Source organism: Coturnix japonica, chromosome Z, assembly GCF_054131305.1.
Source record: "Coturnix japonica strain WE chromosome Z, WE-NBRP24, whole genome shotgun sequence".
Taxonomy (NCBI): Eukaryota; Metazoa; Chordata; class Aves; order Galliformes; family Phasianidae; genus Coturnix; species Coturnix japonica.
This window is the reverse complement of record NC_140702.1, coordinates 9,647,697-9,667,429: the sequence shown is the minus strand read 5'-3', so window position 1 is coordinate 9,667,429 and position 19,733 is coordinate 9,647,697. Positions and strand designations below refer to the sequence as shown.

Genomic DNA, 19,733 nt, shown 5'->3' with positions numbered 1-19,733 from the left:
GCAGCTCCAATGCTATCCTCCTCAGGGGAGGATGGAAGATCCAGCACTGCCACATGTGGCAAGAGAGTCATGTTTAATAGGGCACTTGACCAAGTGCATATTATTGAAGTTAATCATTCACAATAAAAGTTTTTGTTCCGCACTAACCACAGAGTCCATGTCTAATTACTACAGGGAAACGTTAATCTTATTCGCCTTTCTCAACCTGTATGAGACATAGAAGGGTTTTACCAGTGTTCCACTGTTGTAGGTGACACCACCTTGTCATCCCTTGGAAAGTCTGGAGCTTCTTAGCTGTTTGTGGTTTCGGAGTCTGGCAGCTTGTTTTCTTCCTCTCTGGTCCCAGAGGTTCGGGATCCAGCAGTGATTCCATAATGCAAACGGGTTACTGGTGGCTGTGCCACATGGGTTTTCTGTGGAGAAACTCGATAGCCATTAAGTCTGAGAAGGTTTAGTAAACTAATCGTCCATGTTATGCATAATTTCCTTTGTTTTGGTCACTATCAGGTAATCCATGTCTTCAAATTTGAGGGGCTGCAAAATGTCAATGGGCACCGTCCTTCCCCATTTCTTAAGAATAATTTGAAAAGGAATTAGGACATTGTGTTGTTCCGAGGTCATGTTATTCCCCATGGTAACGTAGTCTCTTACCTTCGTCCAGTGAGGGACAATCATAGCTGATAGGGATGATGAATCCTCAGGTTGTTGCATTTCTCTCAACGCATCCAAGTTTCTCTTCATGTTCTGTACAGATTTCTCCGTGTTTTTCTCAATGCCTGCCGCGTTTGTCTCAACATGCTCTTGTACAGGTTGCTTGTGTTTCTCTCAACGCACCTGCCTTTTTCTCAATACACCCACCCACATTTCTCTTCACCTTCTCTTATACAGATTTATTTGCGTTTATCTCTAATGCTTGCCACGTGTCTCTCTCTAGGTATAAAATGGCAAAATGGGCATCATCACATCACAGTGGACGTAGTCAACAAGATTACAGCTATGTTTCCTCCCACTTGAAGAAAGAGCCACAATCTTTTCTGGGCATAGTGGGCTTTTGGAGAATGCATGTTCTGAACTACAGCCTCATTGTAAGCCCTCTTTATCAGGTGATGCAGAAGAATAATAATTTTAGGTGAGGTCCTGAAGTCATTATGGACTGGCTTGTAAGTAAAAATTTGGAACGTCACCAGAACAAGAAGCATTGCATGCTGAAGAGGCCCCACCATACAACTAAGTACCAGAAATTGAATAGAAATCTGCCCTTCTCACTGCTGGATCGTGTATTGTGAGGAAGAACTGCAGATGGAAAGCTCCTTGTGGAGCTCGACACGACAAGTTGTGGAGGCCACCAGAGGAAAAGGAGAATCAAGTCAGTTTGCAGGGGTAAAGGCTGTCCAACTGGCCTTAGGTGTTGCTGAATGGGAGAGGCAGCGAATGCTTGATCTTTATACTGACTCACGGGTGGTGGCAAATGCCTTTTGGAGTGGTCACAGCAGTAGGAACAAAACAACTGGCAATGAAGGGGTAAATCTATTTAGTCTGCTGACCTGTGGAAAGATACTGCTGCCCAAATAAAGAATATGGTTGTAAAGTGTGTCATGTAGGTGCTTCTGTGCCCAAGAGTCGGGCTACTGAAGAACAGCAAAATAACCATCAGGTAGACTGAACTGCCAAAATTGAGGTGGCACAAATAGACTTGGACTGACAACAGAATGGTGAATTACCTCTAGCTCCATGGGCCCATGAGACCTCAGGTCGTCAAGGAAGAGATGCAACATACAGGTGGGCTGGAGACAAGGTGTGTACTTAACTATGGATGCAATTGCACAGGTTATTCATGACTGTGAGACATGCACCTCAGTTAAACAAGCCAAGAGGATGAAATCGCTCTGGGGGAGGGGCGATGGCAAAGTGGTTGATTACACCATCTTACCACAAACCCACAACAGTAAACACTGTGTGCTTACTATGGTGGAGACAACCACTGCGTGGCTTGAAACATAACCAGTACCCCGTGCTACTGCCCAAAGCACTATATTGGGTCTTGAGAAACAAGTTGTATGGTGACATGGCACCCCATGAAGAACTGAGTCAGATAGTGGGACACCGTTACAGAATTCTCTTGTAAATACTTGGGCCAAAGGTCATGGCATTGAATGCAGAAAATTGGGAATGTTCAATGTTTATATGATACAGAGGGAGTGCAGTCAACATCAGTTCCGTGTATATATAGATATGTGTGTGCGTGTGTGTGTTTAATGCATTTTAATTATGTTTGATTGTATATAAATTAAAGCCTGATGCAGTGAGGAGCTTGGGAACTATTGATTCTCTTCAGTGGAACTGCGTGCTGTTGCTGTTTGTCCAGTTCTCGAAAGAATCCAGTTCATCCACATCTGTCTTCTTCCCCTGTGGCTCGCCTTGTGGAATTCAGGGACAGCCCGTTCTTGTGTCTTTAAGATTTCCATCTTGAGGAGCATCCAGGCTTCCTGGACCCCTCTACCCTTAAGGAGCAACTCCCAAGAGACCCCTGCAACAGGCGTCCTGAACAGGTTAAAGTCCACCTGACATTTCCAAGAACAAAGAATTCCACCATCTCACGGTTGCTCTGCCCAAGACAGTCCCCAGCCTTCACATCTCCCACCAGGCCTTCACTGTTAGCAAGGAGCAGGTCTAGCAGGGCACCACCCCTGGTAGGCTCTCGGACCAACCAGCTGCGTAAGGAAGCTCTCTTCCACACACTGTAGAAACCCCTTGGATTGCTTCCTCTGAACTGCATTATATTCCCAACATGGTCCCACCATGTTTCTGTAAGAGCACAGTTGCTTCCAGCTCCTCCTGCTTGAAAGCTGGAAGAAAAACACCCCAAAGTACCCATTCTTGCATGCTCATCTTTATCACTGGAACGTCTGCTTTTGAAAAAGTTTCTTTTCAATTTGGTTATAAAACAGATTGTTGTTAAAAGGAAATTCACATGAAACTTAATGATAGTGGCTACATAAACTACTTTAATCTGATTTTGCATAGCAAGAAAAAATGTGGAATTTCAAATTACCTAGAAATCGATATTTTCTATTTCAATCTATCTGTTGATTAAAAAAATTGTTGAAAGAGTATCTCATGTGCGTACTGTACACAGAGTCTCCTTGAATGCTCGGTCACATTTGTTGTCAGAGCTAAGGCCTATAGGAGCAATCTAGCTTAGTCAAAGCCAAGTTGCCCTCCACGAGCACCTCGCATCTTCAGCAACTGAAATTATTCTTGCGAATAATGTCTTCTGTTATCTTGATGTAGCCAGTGTTGAGCAAAGCAAACAAAGTCAGCCCGATTTTCTTAAAATCAGATTAATCTGCGAGGCACAAAGTAATAAAGGAATGATTTTTAGTAATAAACCGAGTGATAGCAGTTGTCAGAAGAATGCATGTGTCACACACAGAGGTAAACTCCCCACAGCAAAACTAGCTCTAACATTTCCTATCAGTGCTTCATCCTCACAGGAAAGAAGAAGACAGATGGTAGTAGACATGAAAACTTAAGGATCAGAACAGAGGTCTCCGGTAGCTCCCTCTGTACATAGATGGTTGCAGAGACAAAAGGTCAAGTCCACTTTTGGAGGGAGCTTGGTGACTATTACCACTAGTGTTACACCAACTACAGGTAAAGTCTGCTTGCTTTCACATCCCTACAAAAGTACATGAAATGGATAAGCATCCGCTTCTTTTTTTTGGCTGTTGCTGTTGCTTTTACTCCAAGGGCAAATGATACTGGCTTTGCTGGTGTCTTCTCCACTCTATTGCTGTGGGTTTTTAAAATTCCTATTTTTCCATTTCAAAAAATGCAACTTTGACACTGTTTTCCCATTTCCAACAATCCAGAGAAATCCCAGTCAATATTCAGTATTCAGGGCTGCATCAAAAGAGGTGGCAAGCAGAGAGAGGGAGGTAGCCGTTCCTTTCTACTCTTCCCTAATGAGACCGCATTGGGGCTACTGAGTCCAAACCTGGGACCCCCAGCACTGGAAGGATGTGCAGCTATTGGAGTGTGTGAAGAGGAGGATCACAAAGATGATCAAAGAGTTGGAACATCTCTCATATGAAGAAAGGTGGGGGGATTTGGGTTTGCTTAGCTTGAAGAAGGCTCTGAGGAGACCTTCTTGTGGCCTTCTGGTCCTTGAAAAGAGACTACAGGCAGGAGTGGGACTGACTTTTCACACGGTCTGACAGTGTGGATAAGCAGGAATGGCTTTAAGCTAAAAGAAGTGGGGTTCAGGTTAGAAGTTACGAAGATAATTTTTACTCAGAGGGTAGTGAGGTGCTGGCACAGCACTGCCGGCAGGGGCTGTGGGTTGTGGTACGGCACAGTACTCGGTAGAAGCCCTTTTGATCGCCGAAGTCGCCTGACTCGGAGCCGTCCCGGAGCGATCAGCAGCGACTGACCGCGTGGTTCAAGGGGGATTTCGGGCGTTTCCTTCCAGCAGGGAACCCCCGGGTAGAGGAGGAGCCCGGCAGCTCTGACGGAGCAGCTGACGCAGCCGCTGACGCAGCGTGTGGGCATTCCCCGGCAACGGCGGGAGATTTAAACGGGCACAACGGACTAGTCGCTGCCCACCAGAGACGGGCAGGAGGAGTCAGGGTTCTTGCACTGCGTGACTTCCAGTTTCAGTGCTGCTGAGTCTTCTGCTTTGACACGGTTGCTCGCCGGCGGAAGGTGCTGCCAGAAATACTGAGGAGGCCCAGACAAGGGTCCCAAGCTCTCAGAAACGGGAGGCAGCAACCAAGAAGACTGCAGAGACCCAGACTGAGGTCCTGCACATGCCCTATAGGAAGGCTGCTGCAAAAAAGTCTGAGCAGACTCAGACTGAGCCCCCAGCCCGAGATGCTGGTGTGCAGGTCTCTGACTGTACTGAGTGCCTGAGCCTGGCCCTTGCAGTGCTCGGTGAGGGAGGCAGTGATTGTGTTCGCTGCGACCAGGTGAACTACTTGCTCAGCCTCGTAGTTGACCTGAAGGAGGAAGGGGAGAGGCTGAGGACTATAAAAGAGTGTGAGAGGGAGATTGACTGGTGGTGTCAGCCCCTCTCAGCCTCAGGTTCTCAGCCCACGGATGAGGCAAATAATGGAGCATGTCAGCCCCTGCCACCTTACAAACAAGTGGCAAAGGGGAACCAGCCAGCTGACAGCAATGCAGCGAGCCCCCTGTCCTCTCTTCCACCTAGCAACAATTTGAGAAGGGAGGAGGAGTGGAAACAGGTACCTGCTCGGCGGAGGGGGCATCCCCCATCCCGACCATCCCCGGCTCCACAGGTGCCTCTGCGAAACAGGTTTGAGGCCCTGGAAATTGAGGGGGGGGACGAGTGAAAGCGTGGAGACAGGTGCACCCATGAGGTTGCCTCAGGTGAAGAGGTCACCCCAAGCCTCAAGACTGCTTCCACCCGTAAGGACAGAAGGGTGATTGTCGTAGGTGACTCCCTTCTGCAAGGAACAGAAGGCCCTATATGCCGGCCTGACCCTACCCGCAGAGAGGTGTGCTGCCTTCCTGGGGCACGGGTCCGGGACATTTCAAAGATAATTCCTGGGTTGATTCAGCCTTCAGATTACTACCCACTTTTAATAATTCAGGCTTGCGGCAAGGAAATTGATAAGGAAAGCCTGAGGTCTATCAAGAAAGACTTCAGGCGAATGGGGCGATTACTTGAAGGAGCTGGGGTGCAGGTGGTCTTTTCTTCTACACCCATGGCATCAAGGAAAGGTACAGGGAGGATCCAAAAACCCCAACTCTTAAATCCATGGCTTAAGAGCTGGTGCAGACACATGAATTTTGGCTTTTTTGACCATGGGACAATCTACACTGCACTCGGCATGATGGCTGCTGATGCAAGCAGCCTGTCCCTGAGGGGTAAGAGGATATTAGCTGAAGAATTGGCGGGACTCCAATTAGTTCCGACATGGGTGCCCCCCGGCGAAAGGCTGCTGCCAGAAATACTGAGGAGGCCAAGACAAGGGTCCCGATCTCACAGAAACGGGAGGCAGCAACCAAGAAGACTGCAGAGACCCAGACTGAGGTCCTGCACATTCCTTATAGGAAGGCTGCTGCCAGAATGTCTGAGGAAACTCAGACTGAGCCCCCAACCCAAGATGCTGGTGTGCAGGTCTCTGGCTGTACTGAGTGCCAGAGCCTGGCCCTTGCAGTGCTGGGTGAGGGAGGCAGTGATTGTGTTCACTGCGACCAGGTGAACTACTTGCTCAGCCTCGTAGTTGACCTGAAGGAGGAAGTGGAGAGGCTGAGGACTATAAAAGAGTGTGAGAGGGAGATTGACTGGTGGTGTCAGTCCCTCTCAGCCTCAAGTTCTCAGCACGAGAACAGTCGAGGCTCCTAATGGAGCATGTCAGCCCCTGCCACCTCACAAACAGGTGGTAAAGGGGAACCAGCCAGCTGGCAACACTGCAGCCAGCTCCCTGTCCTCTCTTCCACCTAGCAACGATTTGAGAAGGGAGGAGGAGTGGAAACGGGTACCTGCTCGACGGAAGGGGCATCCTCCATCACGACCATCCCCGGCTCCCCAGGTGCCTCTGCGAAACCGGTTTGAGGCCCTGGAACTTGAGGGGGAGACTGGTGAGAGTGTGGAAACAGGTTCACCCATGAGGTTGCCTCAGGTGAAGCGGTCACCCCGAAGCCTCAAGACTGCTTCTACACGTAAGGACAGAAGGGTGATTGTTGTAGGTGACTCCCTTCTGCAAGGAACAGAAGGCCCTATATGCCGGCCCGACCCTACCCGCAGAGAAGTGTGCTGCCTTCCTGGGGCACGGGTCAGGGACATTTCAAAGAAAATTTCTAGATTGATTCAGCCTTCAGACTACTACCCACTTTTAATAATTCAGGCTGGCAGTGAGGAAGTTGGCAAGGAAAGCCTGAGGTCCATCAAGAAAGATTTCAGGGGAATGGGGCGAATACTTGAAGGAGCTGGGGTGCAGGTGATCTTTTCTTCTATGCCCGTGGTGTCAGGAAAAGGTACAGGGAGGATCCAAAAAACCCAGCTCTTAAACAGATGGCTTAAGAGCTGGTGCAGACACAAGAATTTCGGCTATTTTGACCATGGGGCAATCTACACTGCACCTGGAATGATGGCTGCTGATGCAAGCAGCCTGTCCCTGAGGGGTAAGAGGGTATTAGCTGAAGAATTAGCGGGACTCATTGATAGGTCTTTAAACTAGGAACGAAGGGGAAGGGGGCAAAATAAGGGCTACTGGGGTTGAACTGTGCATTCGAGGGATTGTACCAAACTCCGTGGGCAATGATTGCAGAGTGCAAAAGGAGGGAGTAGGGCAGGGAGATGCTGGGGATGCCGCTGTTCTAGCGGATCCTGGATCACTTATGAAGGTGGTGAGACGGACAGCCTGGCTGAAGTGCCTTTATACTAATGCACGTAGCCTGAGTAACAAGCAGGAGGAACTGGAAACTGTGATGCACTCTGAAAATTATGACATTGTTGCTATCACAGAAACATGGTGGGATGACTCCCACAATTGGGATACTACCATCGATGGCTATAGACTCTTTTGGAGAGATAGGCGAGGTAGGAAGGGTGGGGGAGTTGCTCTCTATGTCAGAGATTGCATAAACTGTGAGGAGCTCCCTATGAGAAACAGTCAGGAACAAGTCGAGAGCCTGTGGGTTAGGATTAGAGATGGGACTAATAAAGGTCAGCTGGTATTAGGGGTATACTACAGGCCACCTGATCAAGGGGAGGCTGTTGACGAGGCTTTCTTGCTCCAGATGCGTGAGGCGTCTGGCTCCCGGGCTCTTGTCCTGGTGGGAGACTTCAACCATACGGACATCTGTTGGGAAAACCACACGGCGAGCTGCAAGAGCTCCAGAAGGCTCCTGGAATCCATTGATGATAGCTTTCTGGTTCAGGTATTGGACAGACCGACCAGAGGTGAAGCGTTGCTGGACCTGCTGCTCACCAACGCTGAGGAGATCATCAAAGGTGTCAAGGTTGGAGGATGCCTGGGCTCCAGCGATCATGCCCTGGTTGAGTTTGTGATCTCAAGCGATGTGGGCCTGGCAAAGAGCAGGACCAGGATGCTGAACTTTAGAAGAGCAGACTTCAAGCTACTCAATGGAATGCTGGCCAAGATCCCCTGGCGCGCTGCCCTCAAAGATAAGGACGCTGAGGAGAGCTGGCTGCTCTTCAAGGATGCCCTCCTGGCAGCACAAGAGGTCTCCATTCCCCTGATTAAGAAAGTGGGCAGGTGAGGTAGAAAACCGGCGTGGCTCAGCAAGGACCTGCTAAGAGAACTGAGGGTGAAGAAAGGGGTGTACAAGCTCTGGAAACAAGGCTGTGTCACCCGGGAAGAATACAGGGATGCCGTCCGAACTTGCAGACGTGGGATCAGGAAAGCCAAGGCGCAGGCAGAACTGAACTTGGCGAGGGACGTGAAAAACAATAAGAAAACCTTCTACAGGTACATTGGCCAGAAGAGACAGGCCAAAATGGGCGTACCTACTCTGGTAAATTTAAAAGGAGAAATGGCTTCAACAGATGAAGAGAAAGCTGAGGTGCTGAATGAGTTCTTCACCTCGGTCTTCACTGGTGGTCAGGATTCTAGTCTTTTTCACGTCCCTAAGTCTTGCACCCCCATAGCTCTATGTGGGGACCAAGGAGGTAAATCCCTCCCCACTTGTAAGGGTAGAGCAAGTCCGAGAGTGCCTCCTTAGAATGAATGAGTACAAGTCTATGGGGCCAGATGGCGTGCATCCCAGGGTCCTGAAGGACCTGGCTGAGGAGGTTGCTGAGCCGCTCTCCATCATATTTGAGAAGTCGTGGCTGTCAGGTGAGGTCCCGGATGATTGGAGGAAGGGTCACGTCACTCCCATTTACAAGAAGGGGAGCAGGGAGGACCCGGGGAACTACAGGCCGGTGAGTCTCACCTCCGTGCCTGGGAAGATTATGGAACAAATCCTACTGGACAACATGCTTGATCACATAAAGAACGAGCATGTGATCCGAGACAGCCAGCATGGCTTCACCAGGGGAAGGTCATGCTTAACTAATCTTGTGGCCTTCTATGATGGAGTGACGGCCTTGGTGGATGGAGGGAAGGCGACCGATGTCATTTACCTGGACCTGAGCAAGGCCTTTGACATGGTCCCCCATCACATCCTCATCTCCAAATTGGAGGGAAGTGGATTTGATGGGTGGACAACTAGATGGATAAGCAATTGGTTGAAAGGCCGCAGACAGAGGGTGGTGGTCAATGGCTCTATGTCCAGGTGGAGGCCGGTAACGAGCGGTGTCCCTCAAGGGTCTGTCTTGGGACCGGTGCTCTTTAACTTCTTTATTAATGACATCGATGAGGGAATGGAGTGCACCCTCAGCAAGTTTGCTGATGACACCAAGCTGAGTGTTGCAGTTGATACGGTGGAGGGAACGGATGCCATTCAGAGGGACCTTGACAGGCTGGAAAGCTGGGCTCGGGTGAACCTAATGAGGTTCAACACGGCAAAGTGCAAGGTTTTGCACTTGGGCCGGAAGAACCCCAGGCACCTGTACAGGCTGGCAGGAGTTGTCCTTGAGAGCAGCTCGGCAGAAAAAGACCTAGGGGTCCTGATAGATGAGAAACTTAACGTGAGCCAGCAGTGCGCTCTGGCAGCCCGGAAAGCAAATGGGATCCTGGGCTCCATCAGGAGAGGGGTGGTCAGCAGGGATAGGGAGGTGATTGTCCCTCTCTACTCTGCTCTTGTGAGGCCCCATCAGGAGTACTGTGTCCAGGTATGGAGCTTTCAGTACAAAAAAGATATGGAGATTTGGAAAGGGTCCAGAGGAGGGCCACAAAGATGATCAGGGGGCTGGAGCACCTCCCCTATGAGGACAGGCTGAGGGAGTTGGGTTTGTTCAGCCTGGAGAAGAGAAGGTTGCAGGGTGACCTCATTGCAGCCTTTCAGTACCTGAAGGGAACTTATTCCCAGGAGGGGAGTAAACTCTTCGAAAGGGCTGATAATAGCAGGACTAGGGGAAATGGTTTTAAGTTAAAAGAGGGAAGATTTAGGTTGGATGTTAGGGGGAAGTTCTTTACTAGGAGAGTGGTTAGACCCTGGAACAGGCTGCCCAGGGAGGTTGTGGATGCCCCGTCCTTGGAGGTGTTCAAGACCAGGTTGGACGGGGCCCTGGGCAACCTGATCTAGTAAAGGTGTATGTTTGGTGGCCCTGCTAGGCAGGGGGGTTGGAACTACATGATCCTCGAGGTCCCTTCCAACCTGGGTCATTCTGGGATTCTGTGTGATTCCGTGGTTGCCTCATCTCTAGAGGCATTCAAGCCCAAGTTGGATGGGATCCTGACCAATCTGGTCTAGTGGCTGGCAACCCTGTCCATAGTAACAGGGGTTGGAACTAAATGGTCTTTATGGTCTCCTCCAGCCTAAACCATTCTATGGTTCAACGATCCTGTTGTGTGTCACAACAGTAAAGGGCTGAAAAGGAAAACTGAAAACAATGCCCAGTTCCCCTCTACAATTTTGTTCACAAGGCAGCTCTTTTCTCTTGATGTCAGAAAGACTGAAATATCATCTTAATATGTCAGTGTGCCAAAAGTCTTCTTTGAACAGTGAGGAAAGGTAAACAGGATTCATCGTCTTTGAAGAATATCCTTACGAGGCTCTTCCAGCTCAGAATGTTCTGGGCTTCTATAATTCTATGAAGAGTATGCCGTGCAGCAAACCAAAATAGCAGAAAGAATTATTCTGAAAAGTTAAATTTCTTGCCATTTCCATCAAAGCCATAAATGGGACTTTTTCCCACCAGTGAGATCATGGAAAGTATTTATGGGGCTGAAAAGTACTGCTTTAGATACACCAGAAAAACGTATTTTCTACAGAGCCCTTTTTCCTGCAGCTTTCCTGTTGTTGTTGAAGCAATACATGCCTCCTTCAGTTGACTGCCTGAAACAGCATCTTGTATAGCAACTAGAGAGGCAGCAATTATGACAGCAACAAAATGACGAAGGTAACAAGTTTTTAAGCAAAAAGAGTAGGTTGGACTTTATAGGAGTCTGCAAAAATGTGACATCTGAAAGAAGCTTTATTAAAATTGCTTGAGGCGCTGTGTTATTTGATGGTAGGGGATTGTATCTCTGGTCAGAATTTCATTCTGTCCTGTTTTCCTGAACCTTCAAAAGATATCCCTCAAGGAGCATTTTCAGAAACAGCAGCTGTTGGGTTAGAGTCACGAACAGCCACAAAGTGATTTGCCTTCAAATGGATGGCGTTGCACGTGAGCAAATCCCTGCAACATGTGATGCTGGTATGAGCACGCTGTTTCACACTACATGGTTCCTTAATCCATGTGATTAAATCTTTGCAAGACCAAGTGTTTGCTGTGTCTATTCAAGGGTTGTTGTTATGTTATCCAATGATGCTTTATAGTTAGCAGCTCTTGGTCTGCCTTGCAGTGAATACTGAATGTATACATATAGTTGCAAATTCATTGGCTTGTAAAAGAAAAACCCATATTCAAAGCAATACAATTCTGACAGTATATTTTTTGTTTGTTTTCTAATTTTTTATTTTATTTTTTTGCTTGGCAATCTTTCATTTTTCTCTGTAGGGGAAAATAGGGGACTCTGAGTTATATTACAGTTTGTCAACTAATCTTTGTGCCACTTCCATTTTTTAATTATATATCTGCCAGTATTAATATATGAGACAAAGTCCTGAAACCACTGAAAATATAGGTTAACCTCTACGTCTTAGACAGGTGCAGCAGATCTCTCCTTTGTAACCTGTTTTATCTACTACCTCCACAACAATAAATTTTTTCTTTCACTTCCACAAATCATTTTTTTTCCTGTTATTTTGACAGGATTACGTCATGTTCTAGAATTGCTGAAAAAATGTAAATATGATGTCTCTTTCTTTACGCCCTCCCAACATAATGTATCTGTAACTTGAACAACAAATTCTTCTGTGTGTCTTCATTCAAAGAGTGTTGTCTGGGAAAGGCTGAGTGAAGGACGGTATTAATATTTTGTGCCTTCTGTTAGTTAAAAATACGCAGTCCTTTTTGTCTGCAATCTAGCTACGGGTTAACAATTTATTAACTTGCAACCAAAAGCTGATTAGGCAGATACAAACCCAAAACACAAGCAGGATAGCATTGATTAACAGCAAAATATAGACGGGGAGTTGCACTGACTACTATTTCTTGTTATTATTTGTAATGGGGATTACAGTGCATTACTTGCTTTTGACCTACTTCCCACTTTCTCTGATATAAACACGTTATACTCTCTGATAGCAATCACTGATGGTTCAGATTTTACAGGCCCCTTTCCGGGAAATAAAACAAAACAGAAAAGCCAGATAAGCATGGTGGTAGAAATACCTCTTTCCCTACCTCACAGACAAAGGAACAATCAGCATTATGTAAAGTTCCATTTGAAAGAATAAATCCTAATCCTAATTAAATCCTAATTCAAGTGGGTTTTTATGCACTTAGAAATTAGGTCTGAAAGGTTCTTTGACAGGTCTTCAAGTCCCAAACCTGTGAAACTAAAGTGTTTGCTTAGCACAACAATCCAGTGAAATCCCGGTCTCATTCTGATGACAATAAGAAGAACCATATTGCATTCTGAAGAGGACAAAACATGCTTGCTCCGTCTTTGGTTCTTGCGCACAGGGACCCTAACACCAATTCAGTTCATAGGAGAAGTTTCCTCAAGTGACTCTTCTCCCTGTGCCTTCCTTCATCTTCCACTATTTTGTTGTTGCGTTGCTGTTAGTAGTAGCAGTAGAAACAGTAGTAGTGTTGTTATTGCAAGAGTCAAATGTCATCAAAGAAAGTCTGCAGAATCATTTCTAATCCGGTTTTGAAATGCAAACTCAGAAGCAAAGATCTTGAAGTCTGGGTTCCTGGGTCTCCAAGACGTAGGTGAAGAAAATATGTTTTTTTGTCTTTTTCCACGTGACACTTACTTATGCTCAGGCACACAGCACTATAAGCAAGCAGGAGCTTTGCTGCCCAACATTTCAGCTTTGCAAAAGCTAGGAAAACCATAACTTTTCTGCTTGCTTAAACAGTTTCAAGAACTCGTACGGCGAGTTCCAATTAAGTCATGGAAATTGTGATAGGTTCTGAGTCTGCGTGCATGTGTGCTGCTCTCTAACAGTCACGGGCAGACGTCTTCTCCAGGTCTTCCTTGTAAAGGCTTTCAGGTGTGCTTTGCACCTTAATCAGTCACTAACTACAGACCCAGTTCTAACCAGCTTGTTTCCTGTACTGTGTTTCAAGATGTCCGTGCTCCTAGGCTCCTTCCGTTGTTCAGGGGGTCTGTCTTGCATGACAGGAATACTTGTCCTTGCAACGTTACTGTAAAAGTGTCCTAGTAACGTTACTGTACAAGAACTATCCTTCAGGTGCTTAGGCAGGACAAGCGTCTAAATATCGAGGTCCTCCTCTGTGTTGATGATGCCGCATTCTGCCTTAGCTGTGTCAGCTTCTGGATTGTCTCAGATGCCATAGAGCGGACTGTCGGATGGGTGTCATTTTCCAAAGGCTGAAGGGCTGCAACAGAAGGAAACAGAGCAGAGATTGAACTCCCCAGTCTGCAGAGAGCCACCAGCTTCCCCTCAGGACCATGCCAGCCCCACTCGTTGCTTTTCCTGGCCAGGAGGAATGTGAGTCTGAGGGGTCAGCTGGAAGACACTGCTCAGGATTGCCAGGAATGCTCCTCTGCCCTGCAGCATTTCCGTGCAGCAGGGCAAAGCACAGCTGCATGCTGACCAGGCTCTGCCCCCAGTCCCAACACAGACAGCACTGCCCTCACTCACCACTGCAGAGTTTATCCAGCATCTCCTCACTCTGTTCCCCGGAGTACTTCTCAGTCAGCCCTAGGGAAAGAGCTCCGTCAGACACCCACGCCCCAACACGCTGCTAGCTAGGAGCGCAGAGCCTGGCCCCGCCAGCCCAGCTGCTTCCCCTTCTGTGCTGCAGGCAGGGGCAGTGCCCAAAGGGAACCTGAGCAAGGCACCCACTGGGGCTAGCAGCATGGGCAGGGTGTACCTGGGGGTTCAGGGCTGTGCCTTCCTGCCAGGGCAGGGCCCAAAGAGGGACGCAGGGGTTGGGCTCACCAATGAATCTGACAGCCGCATGTCTCAAGGAGGCCTGAGAATCCTGCAGGTATGGCAGGCTCTGCTGCAGGATGCCTTCCACTATCTTTCTTTTCTGCTCCAGCTGAAGAAGAGCACAAGAGCATGGGGCTTGCAGAGTGTCCACAGCTGCTGGTGCAACCCCTCCTCCAGCATCCACTTTCCCTCAGCAAAAAGGTGAGGGCTGTGTGATTGTGCTCACCAAACACTTTGTGATTCCCGCTGGGTTCTTCAGCCAGGCATGCAGCTTGAGCTCATCCCACTTCAGGAACCTTCCACAAGATGCAAGGGCATCCGCAGATGCCTACAGAAAAACAGATGCAGGGACATGGCACCACACACACAGACACACATCCCAGTGTCTGAATGCTTGCTCAACTTGCTCTCAATTGCAGATCACAGCTGAGCTGTCAGCGCACCACTGCCTGCACACTGGTCAGGTCTGAAATTCGTACCTGTGCTACACTCGGGGTCTCGTCACTCATCTGAAAGAGCAGAGGGAGCAGGCCCCTGCGCACAGTCTTCTTCATGCTTCTCTTCTTAAGCCACACCACAGTATCCATCACATCCTTGAAGAGGCGGATGGAACCTTCTCGCACTTCACATGATGCCTGAGGGACAACAGGAGGACCTCAGACCTCAGCAACACACTCTCACTGCCCATGGTGAGCATGAGTGTAGGCATGGCTGATGTGAAAGGAGGTGCTCTGGAGTCACATTCTGCACAAAAGTGCATTGCAGTCATGCAAAGCAGTGCAAAAGGTTTCCAGCATGGGGTGTCTGTGCCTCAGAGTGCTCCCCCAGCCAGCCCAGCAGGTCAAAGCGGAGCTGCCCTGGCACCTTGGGAGTGTTGGACAAGGAGGAGACAGAGCTGGCCTTTGGCAGAACCTTTGGGGCACATGCCGCCTGCTCAGCCTCCACATCCCTGCTGTGATCCCTGGAGAGAATGCTTGGCACTGGTAGAAAAGGGAGCGATGGAGGTTCTGAAAGTAACCGTTGGCAGAATGTGTTTTGCTGAGGTGCCAGGCTGAGACCCAGCACAGGGGCCTGACATCACCAAGAACAGCCAAGCTGCACTGCCAGGGACACAGCCTGCTGGGCTGCAGAGCCCACAAGGCATCTCATTCCTGAGAGCCCAGAGAAGGAAAGAAAGGAGAAGGCACTCCTGTCAAGCACCCATCCGCAGAGCTCAGCCTCCCACAACAGACTTACATGATTAAAAAGAGGCAGGATATTCTCAGCCAGCTCCAGAGTAAACTGACTGGCGCGCCTCCTCCCAAGACTGTGCATTGCATTTCTGAAGATATTCAGCACTTTCACAGTAATGGGTGTGCTGGCAAACCGCAGGGTCTCCATGACTTCTGGAAGCAGGGTCCGAATTTCCATTGCCTGTACAAAACACACAATTTCCTTTCCATCAGGAGGTCAGTGGCCACCCTGGCCTAAAAGCTCTGATTACAGAGCAGCAGCCACACGCCTCGCTTGCCCACAGCTGCCACAGGAATGGAAGCTGTAGATTCCAGGCAGGTGGTGGCCAACAGTGCCAAGTATGGGGAAGGCAGGAAAAGGAGGACGGGTGAACAAGGACTCTGTGCCCCCTTTTCCAACAGGCCCCCGGGTAACCCATCTGAAAAGCTTCTGGAAATCTCAGCCACCAGGCCCCACCACAACCATCACCCCAACTCCCGAGTGCCAGGCAAGGCCAAGGCACAGCGTTGCCCACCGCCCCAGTGCCAGGCTGCCAACAGGAGGGCTTTGTTTGACAAGGTCCTGCTCACCGTCTCAGGTCTATCAGACAGCATTATGAGGCCTCTGTGCACCAGCCAGAGTATTGCCGGGCTTTCAACTTTCAGAAGCCTCTGGAGCAGTTCTGGCTTACACAGCTCCTGCAGGTTCTCTTCAGTGGGAGGCATCACCTGAAATGAACACAGCAGTGAGAGGCAGGCAGAGGCAGCAGGACATCCTGCACCCTGCAGCTCCTGGCTGCTCTGGATCTCAGGGCAGGGCACTGGGGAGACATAGCCTGGCCTGAGGTAGCAGTGCCTTTGGAGGGCCCCACCATCCCTCTGCGCCCAGGCCAGGCACTATGCAGGATGGCTTTCTGGCCTGCTCCTCCTGCCCTCTGAGCTTCTGAATCCTCTGTGGAGTGCTTGACCAGCAGGAGCTGGCACAAAAGAGACACCAGCCATGGCTGGCCACGGGCAATAAAGCCTGCTTCGCCTGCATGGAGGCTCTCCCAGGCCCCAGCCATGGCTCTGACTCTGCAACAGCCCTGCCTCAGGTTTCTGGTCTGGGGAGCAAGGCAGGGGGAGGCAGGGAGCTGGGGAGAGAGTGCCCTGAAGGAGAGCACGGTGCCTTGTCCAGTAACTCACAGTCAAGCGAAGGAGGCCCAGCTCCGCTGTGGTGATGTTAAATCTCTCACACAGCTGTTGGTCCTGGAGAACGTTGCTCAGTTCGTCCAAGATCTCCTCAGACTTTTCCAGCAGGGGAAGCACACTCTTTAGTATGTCCAGGGTAGTGCTATAAACAGAGAGCAATGCTGTGTCAGCAGGGCTGCCTTAGCCACAGCACCATGGCTCAGGCAGGAGCCTGATGGGGGGCTCTGGGCTGCCATGGTTGGTAGTGGCTGCTGCAGCCCTGAGCGGCCCACCAGCTCTGGAAAGCACAGTGGGATGGAGGGCCTGCTCCTCGGGATGTCCTGCAGCTTTCCTTGGCTCTGGCAACCAGACCGATTCTGAGCCCTGCTCTTCACATGGAACAAACGTGTGGGGCTGTTTGGGCTGATACCTGTCAGTCTGTGGGAGGTCGGTCAACACACTCCTCAGCACATCCGCGGGAAACTGGATGGTCAGCACATCCAGCACTGAGTGCAGGATCTGCTGAACTGATGTGCTCTGGATTTTCAGGTTTGTGTGGATGCATCCCAGGATCTCTGGCACCTGTTGTGAGAACACAGGGAGACTGCTGCTGCCACTGGACTGCAGCCATTTGCCTCCCAGGCTGTGTTACTACTGCCCTTCCCACAGCTCTTTGCTGCCTTCAAATGGCTTCAGATTCCCAAGAGCTGTGGCGGGCAGGGTAGGGCATGACAATCCAGCCTCAAACTGCTTACATCCATCAGCCAGATTGCAGGGTCTCTCAAAACTAGTTCCAGCAGAGCGTCAGCCCACTCCTTCTCATCAAAACTGTAGTCCCCAATGATCTTCTCCAGGATCACAAGGACAATGTCTGTCCTCTGAGAAGGGGGAAGGTTTTCTCCAAGTGGCTGCAGTAAGAAGGAAAAAAGGAGGGAAGGTATGTTAAATGGAGTGAGAGAATAGCGTCTGGAGTGGGATGACCACAGGCAAAAGGAAGGATAATGACCCTCCCTTCAGGTCAAAAGCATTCTGAGGGTTCCCGCCTGAGCCCCAGCTTGTCTCACAGATACTCCTGAGCCGTAGAGGCAGCTCTGGGATGCAAAGAATGAGAGTGCCTGGCTGGAATTTTCATGTCTCCTTACCCGCTGCCAGAAACTGCTGGTCATGAAGTCACTAATCTCCAAGATGCGATCTAAAGCCCTCTCACACACAATTTCTGTCTTGGAGACGGTGAAAGGCAGCAGCACCTGTGAGGAGAAGAGCTGCTGGTTAGCCCTGGGCGGATGCCCACTCCAGGAGAAGCAGGTCTGCTGAGCTCCTAGCTGGAATCACAGCATCCATCCAGGCTTCCCCTGAGCTTAAGCCAAGCCCATCATGGGGCTACTGCCGCTGGGGTCCCTTGCCGGCTCCAACTGCTGCCAGTGCCGTTTCCATGGAGCGGGATAAAATTCTACTACAAGGGAGCTCTGGGGGCAGAACTTCACAATAGACAGACCTCAAAGATTCTCTGCAGCAGACTATTGAAACTGCGGGTGGGACAGCTGTCTAGCACAGTCTGCAGCATGTCATCCATAGCATCCAGGGTCTGTAAAGAGAAGAGTGGGTTGTGGAAGCCTTTCAGGGTTCCCTTTCGTACCCAGGAGACTGCTGTGAACCCCTCTGGCTGTCAAGGAAGGATACCCACAGATCTGTGCTCAGGGACACCCTGCAAAGCTGCTGCGCCCAGACCAGGCTACAAGCACAGGGTGTTTGCCAAGCCCAAGGCAAGAGTGAGAGGGGTGAGGGCAAGCAGGGCTTCTCCCTTGTCCCACAAACATCTTTATAGATCTCTGGACACAAGTAATCCAAGCAGCAGCCCAGATGCATGGGGTCAATCAGTAGATTGCCCAGTACATACGTTGTTGTAGAGGCAAATGTTCAGGTCGCTGGTTGGAGGAACGCACAAGATGACACTGCAGCACACGTTGAAGAGATGTAATATCTCTTCCTCCGTAATTGCATTCACTGCACTGCAAATAGAGAGACACAGATGCTAGGAGCAGTGCCTTGTTGCTGAGGTAGGGGTGGATCAGGTCCTCCCCTGGGCGAGGCTCCCTGAGAGGGATGGGGAGACCTGACAGGAGGTGCCTCTTCCCCCCACAGGGCTGCTCTGGGTCAGAGGACAGTCCTGATGCCACCAGCTTTAGGACAAGGGCCAAGATTTAGCGGGGAGCTGTGTCAGGGCCACCAGGATCGTGCCCGGGGGATGTGCTGGCAAAACCAGGGACTGGGCAGGTACCTCAGGGAAGCAATCGCATTCATGCAGTGGAATCTGAGTGCTGTGCTCAGCTGCTCGCTGGGCTCGTCACACAACAGAACCTGCAAAGCACAGTCAAATCAGGATGGCACCTGGCAGCTGCCAACACCCACCAACAGAAAACCTGCCACTGACCGGTAGGGCCTGAGTCTCCCCAGTGGCCCTCGACAAACCCTGGCACACTGGTGCTGCTGTCTGCCTCCACTGCTGAGGTCTCAGCAGCACCTGGAGTCCCATCTGGGGCACCTTGGTGTCTGTGCATGATTTCCCTGCCTCCCTCTCCCCTAGTCCTGTCCTTCTTTCAGTGTGCAGGTACCTGGGAGCCATGTCCCCTCACCTCAATCTCCTGTGACAGATTTTGTTCAGCGCAGAAGATACGCAAGCTCTTTTTCCTGCCTTTCTCTGCAGCGGTGCTGCACAGTGAGCAAATGCAGTTCAGGAACTGCAACTTCTGCAACAGATCCTGGCAAGCACAAAGAGACCGAGGAGTGTGAGTGGGGAGAGCCGTATCGAGAGGGACCAGTTGTTGCGGGGTTTGGAGCAGCGCAGGACAGCTGCAGGACAGCAGCAGCTCTGCCCGGCCAGCAGCCCTCATGCAGCCTGAAGGCAGAGCCAGAGGGATCATCTGGAGATGCAGGAACAGCCAAGATGGAGATGGCTGCTCTTACCTTTTCCTCGCTGACGTCATAGGTTTCGATGACATTTACGGCCTCCTCTTCCAGTTCACACAGAGGCAGCAAGCTAGGATCTGACCAAGTAGAGAGAGCAATGCTATAGAGGGGCCAAAGGCAGGCGCGAGCAGAGGAAGGAGCTCTGGCCTCTCCAGCCCTGGGCTCACTCCCCTGGCACAGTCTGCCCGTGCCTGTCAGGACAAGGGGGCCTGGTGTCAATCAGGGGGCACTCACTGGGGACCCTCACTCACCAGCACGGAGTAGGATGACCTC

General features: G+C 50.2%; 1 protein-coding gene and 1 long non-coding RNA gene across 2 annotated transcripts; both read right to left on the bottom strand.

The window, feature by feature from the left end:
* Window positions 1-11,513: 11,513 nt before the first annotated feature.
* On the bottom strand, window positions 11,514-17,927 carry LOC146753709 (maestro heat-like repeat family member 5). The gene is made up of 13 exons (XM_085530008.1): window positions 17,907-17,927; window positions 17,636-17,740; window positions 17,558-17,565; window positions 17,249-17,504; window positions 16,924-17,075; window positions 16,509-16,656; window positions 15,915-16,052; window positions 15,349-15,525; window positions 14,592-14,747; window positions 14,339-14,440; window positions 14,119-14,221; window positions 13,819-13,878; window positions 11,514-13,552 (listed from the first exon to the last, which is right to left on the bottom strand). The coding sequence occupies exons 1-13, from the start codon at window positions 17,925-17,927 to the stop codon at window positions 13,401-13,403; spliced, it is 1,578 nt and encodes a 525-aa protein (XP_085386134.1). The 3' UTR covers window positions 11,514-13,400.
* A 63-nt stretch (window positions 17,928-17,990) lies between these two features.
* LOC146753708 (uncharacterized) lies at window positions 17,991-19,528 on the bottom strand. The gene is made up of 3 exons (XR_014939338.1): window positions 19,127-19,528; window positions 18,391-18,851; window positions 17,991-18,078 (listed from the first exon to the last, which is right to left on the bottom strand). It is a non-coding gene; the product is annotated as an uncharacterized LOC146753708 (long non-coding RNA).
* Between the last annotated feature and the right edge of the window lie 205 nt (window positions 19,529-19,733).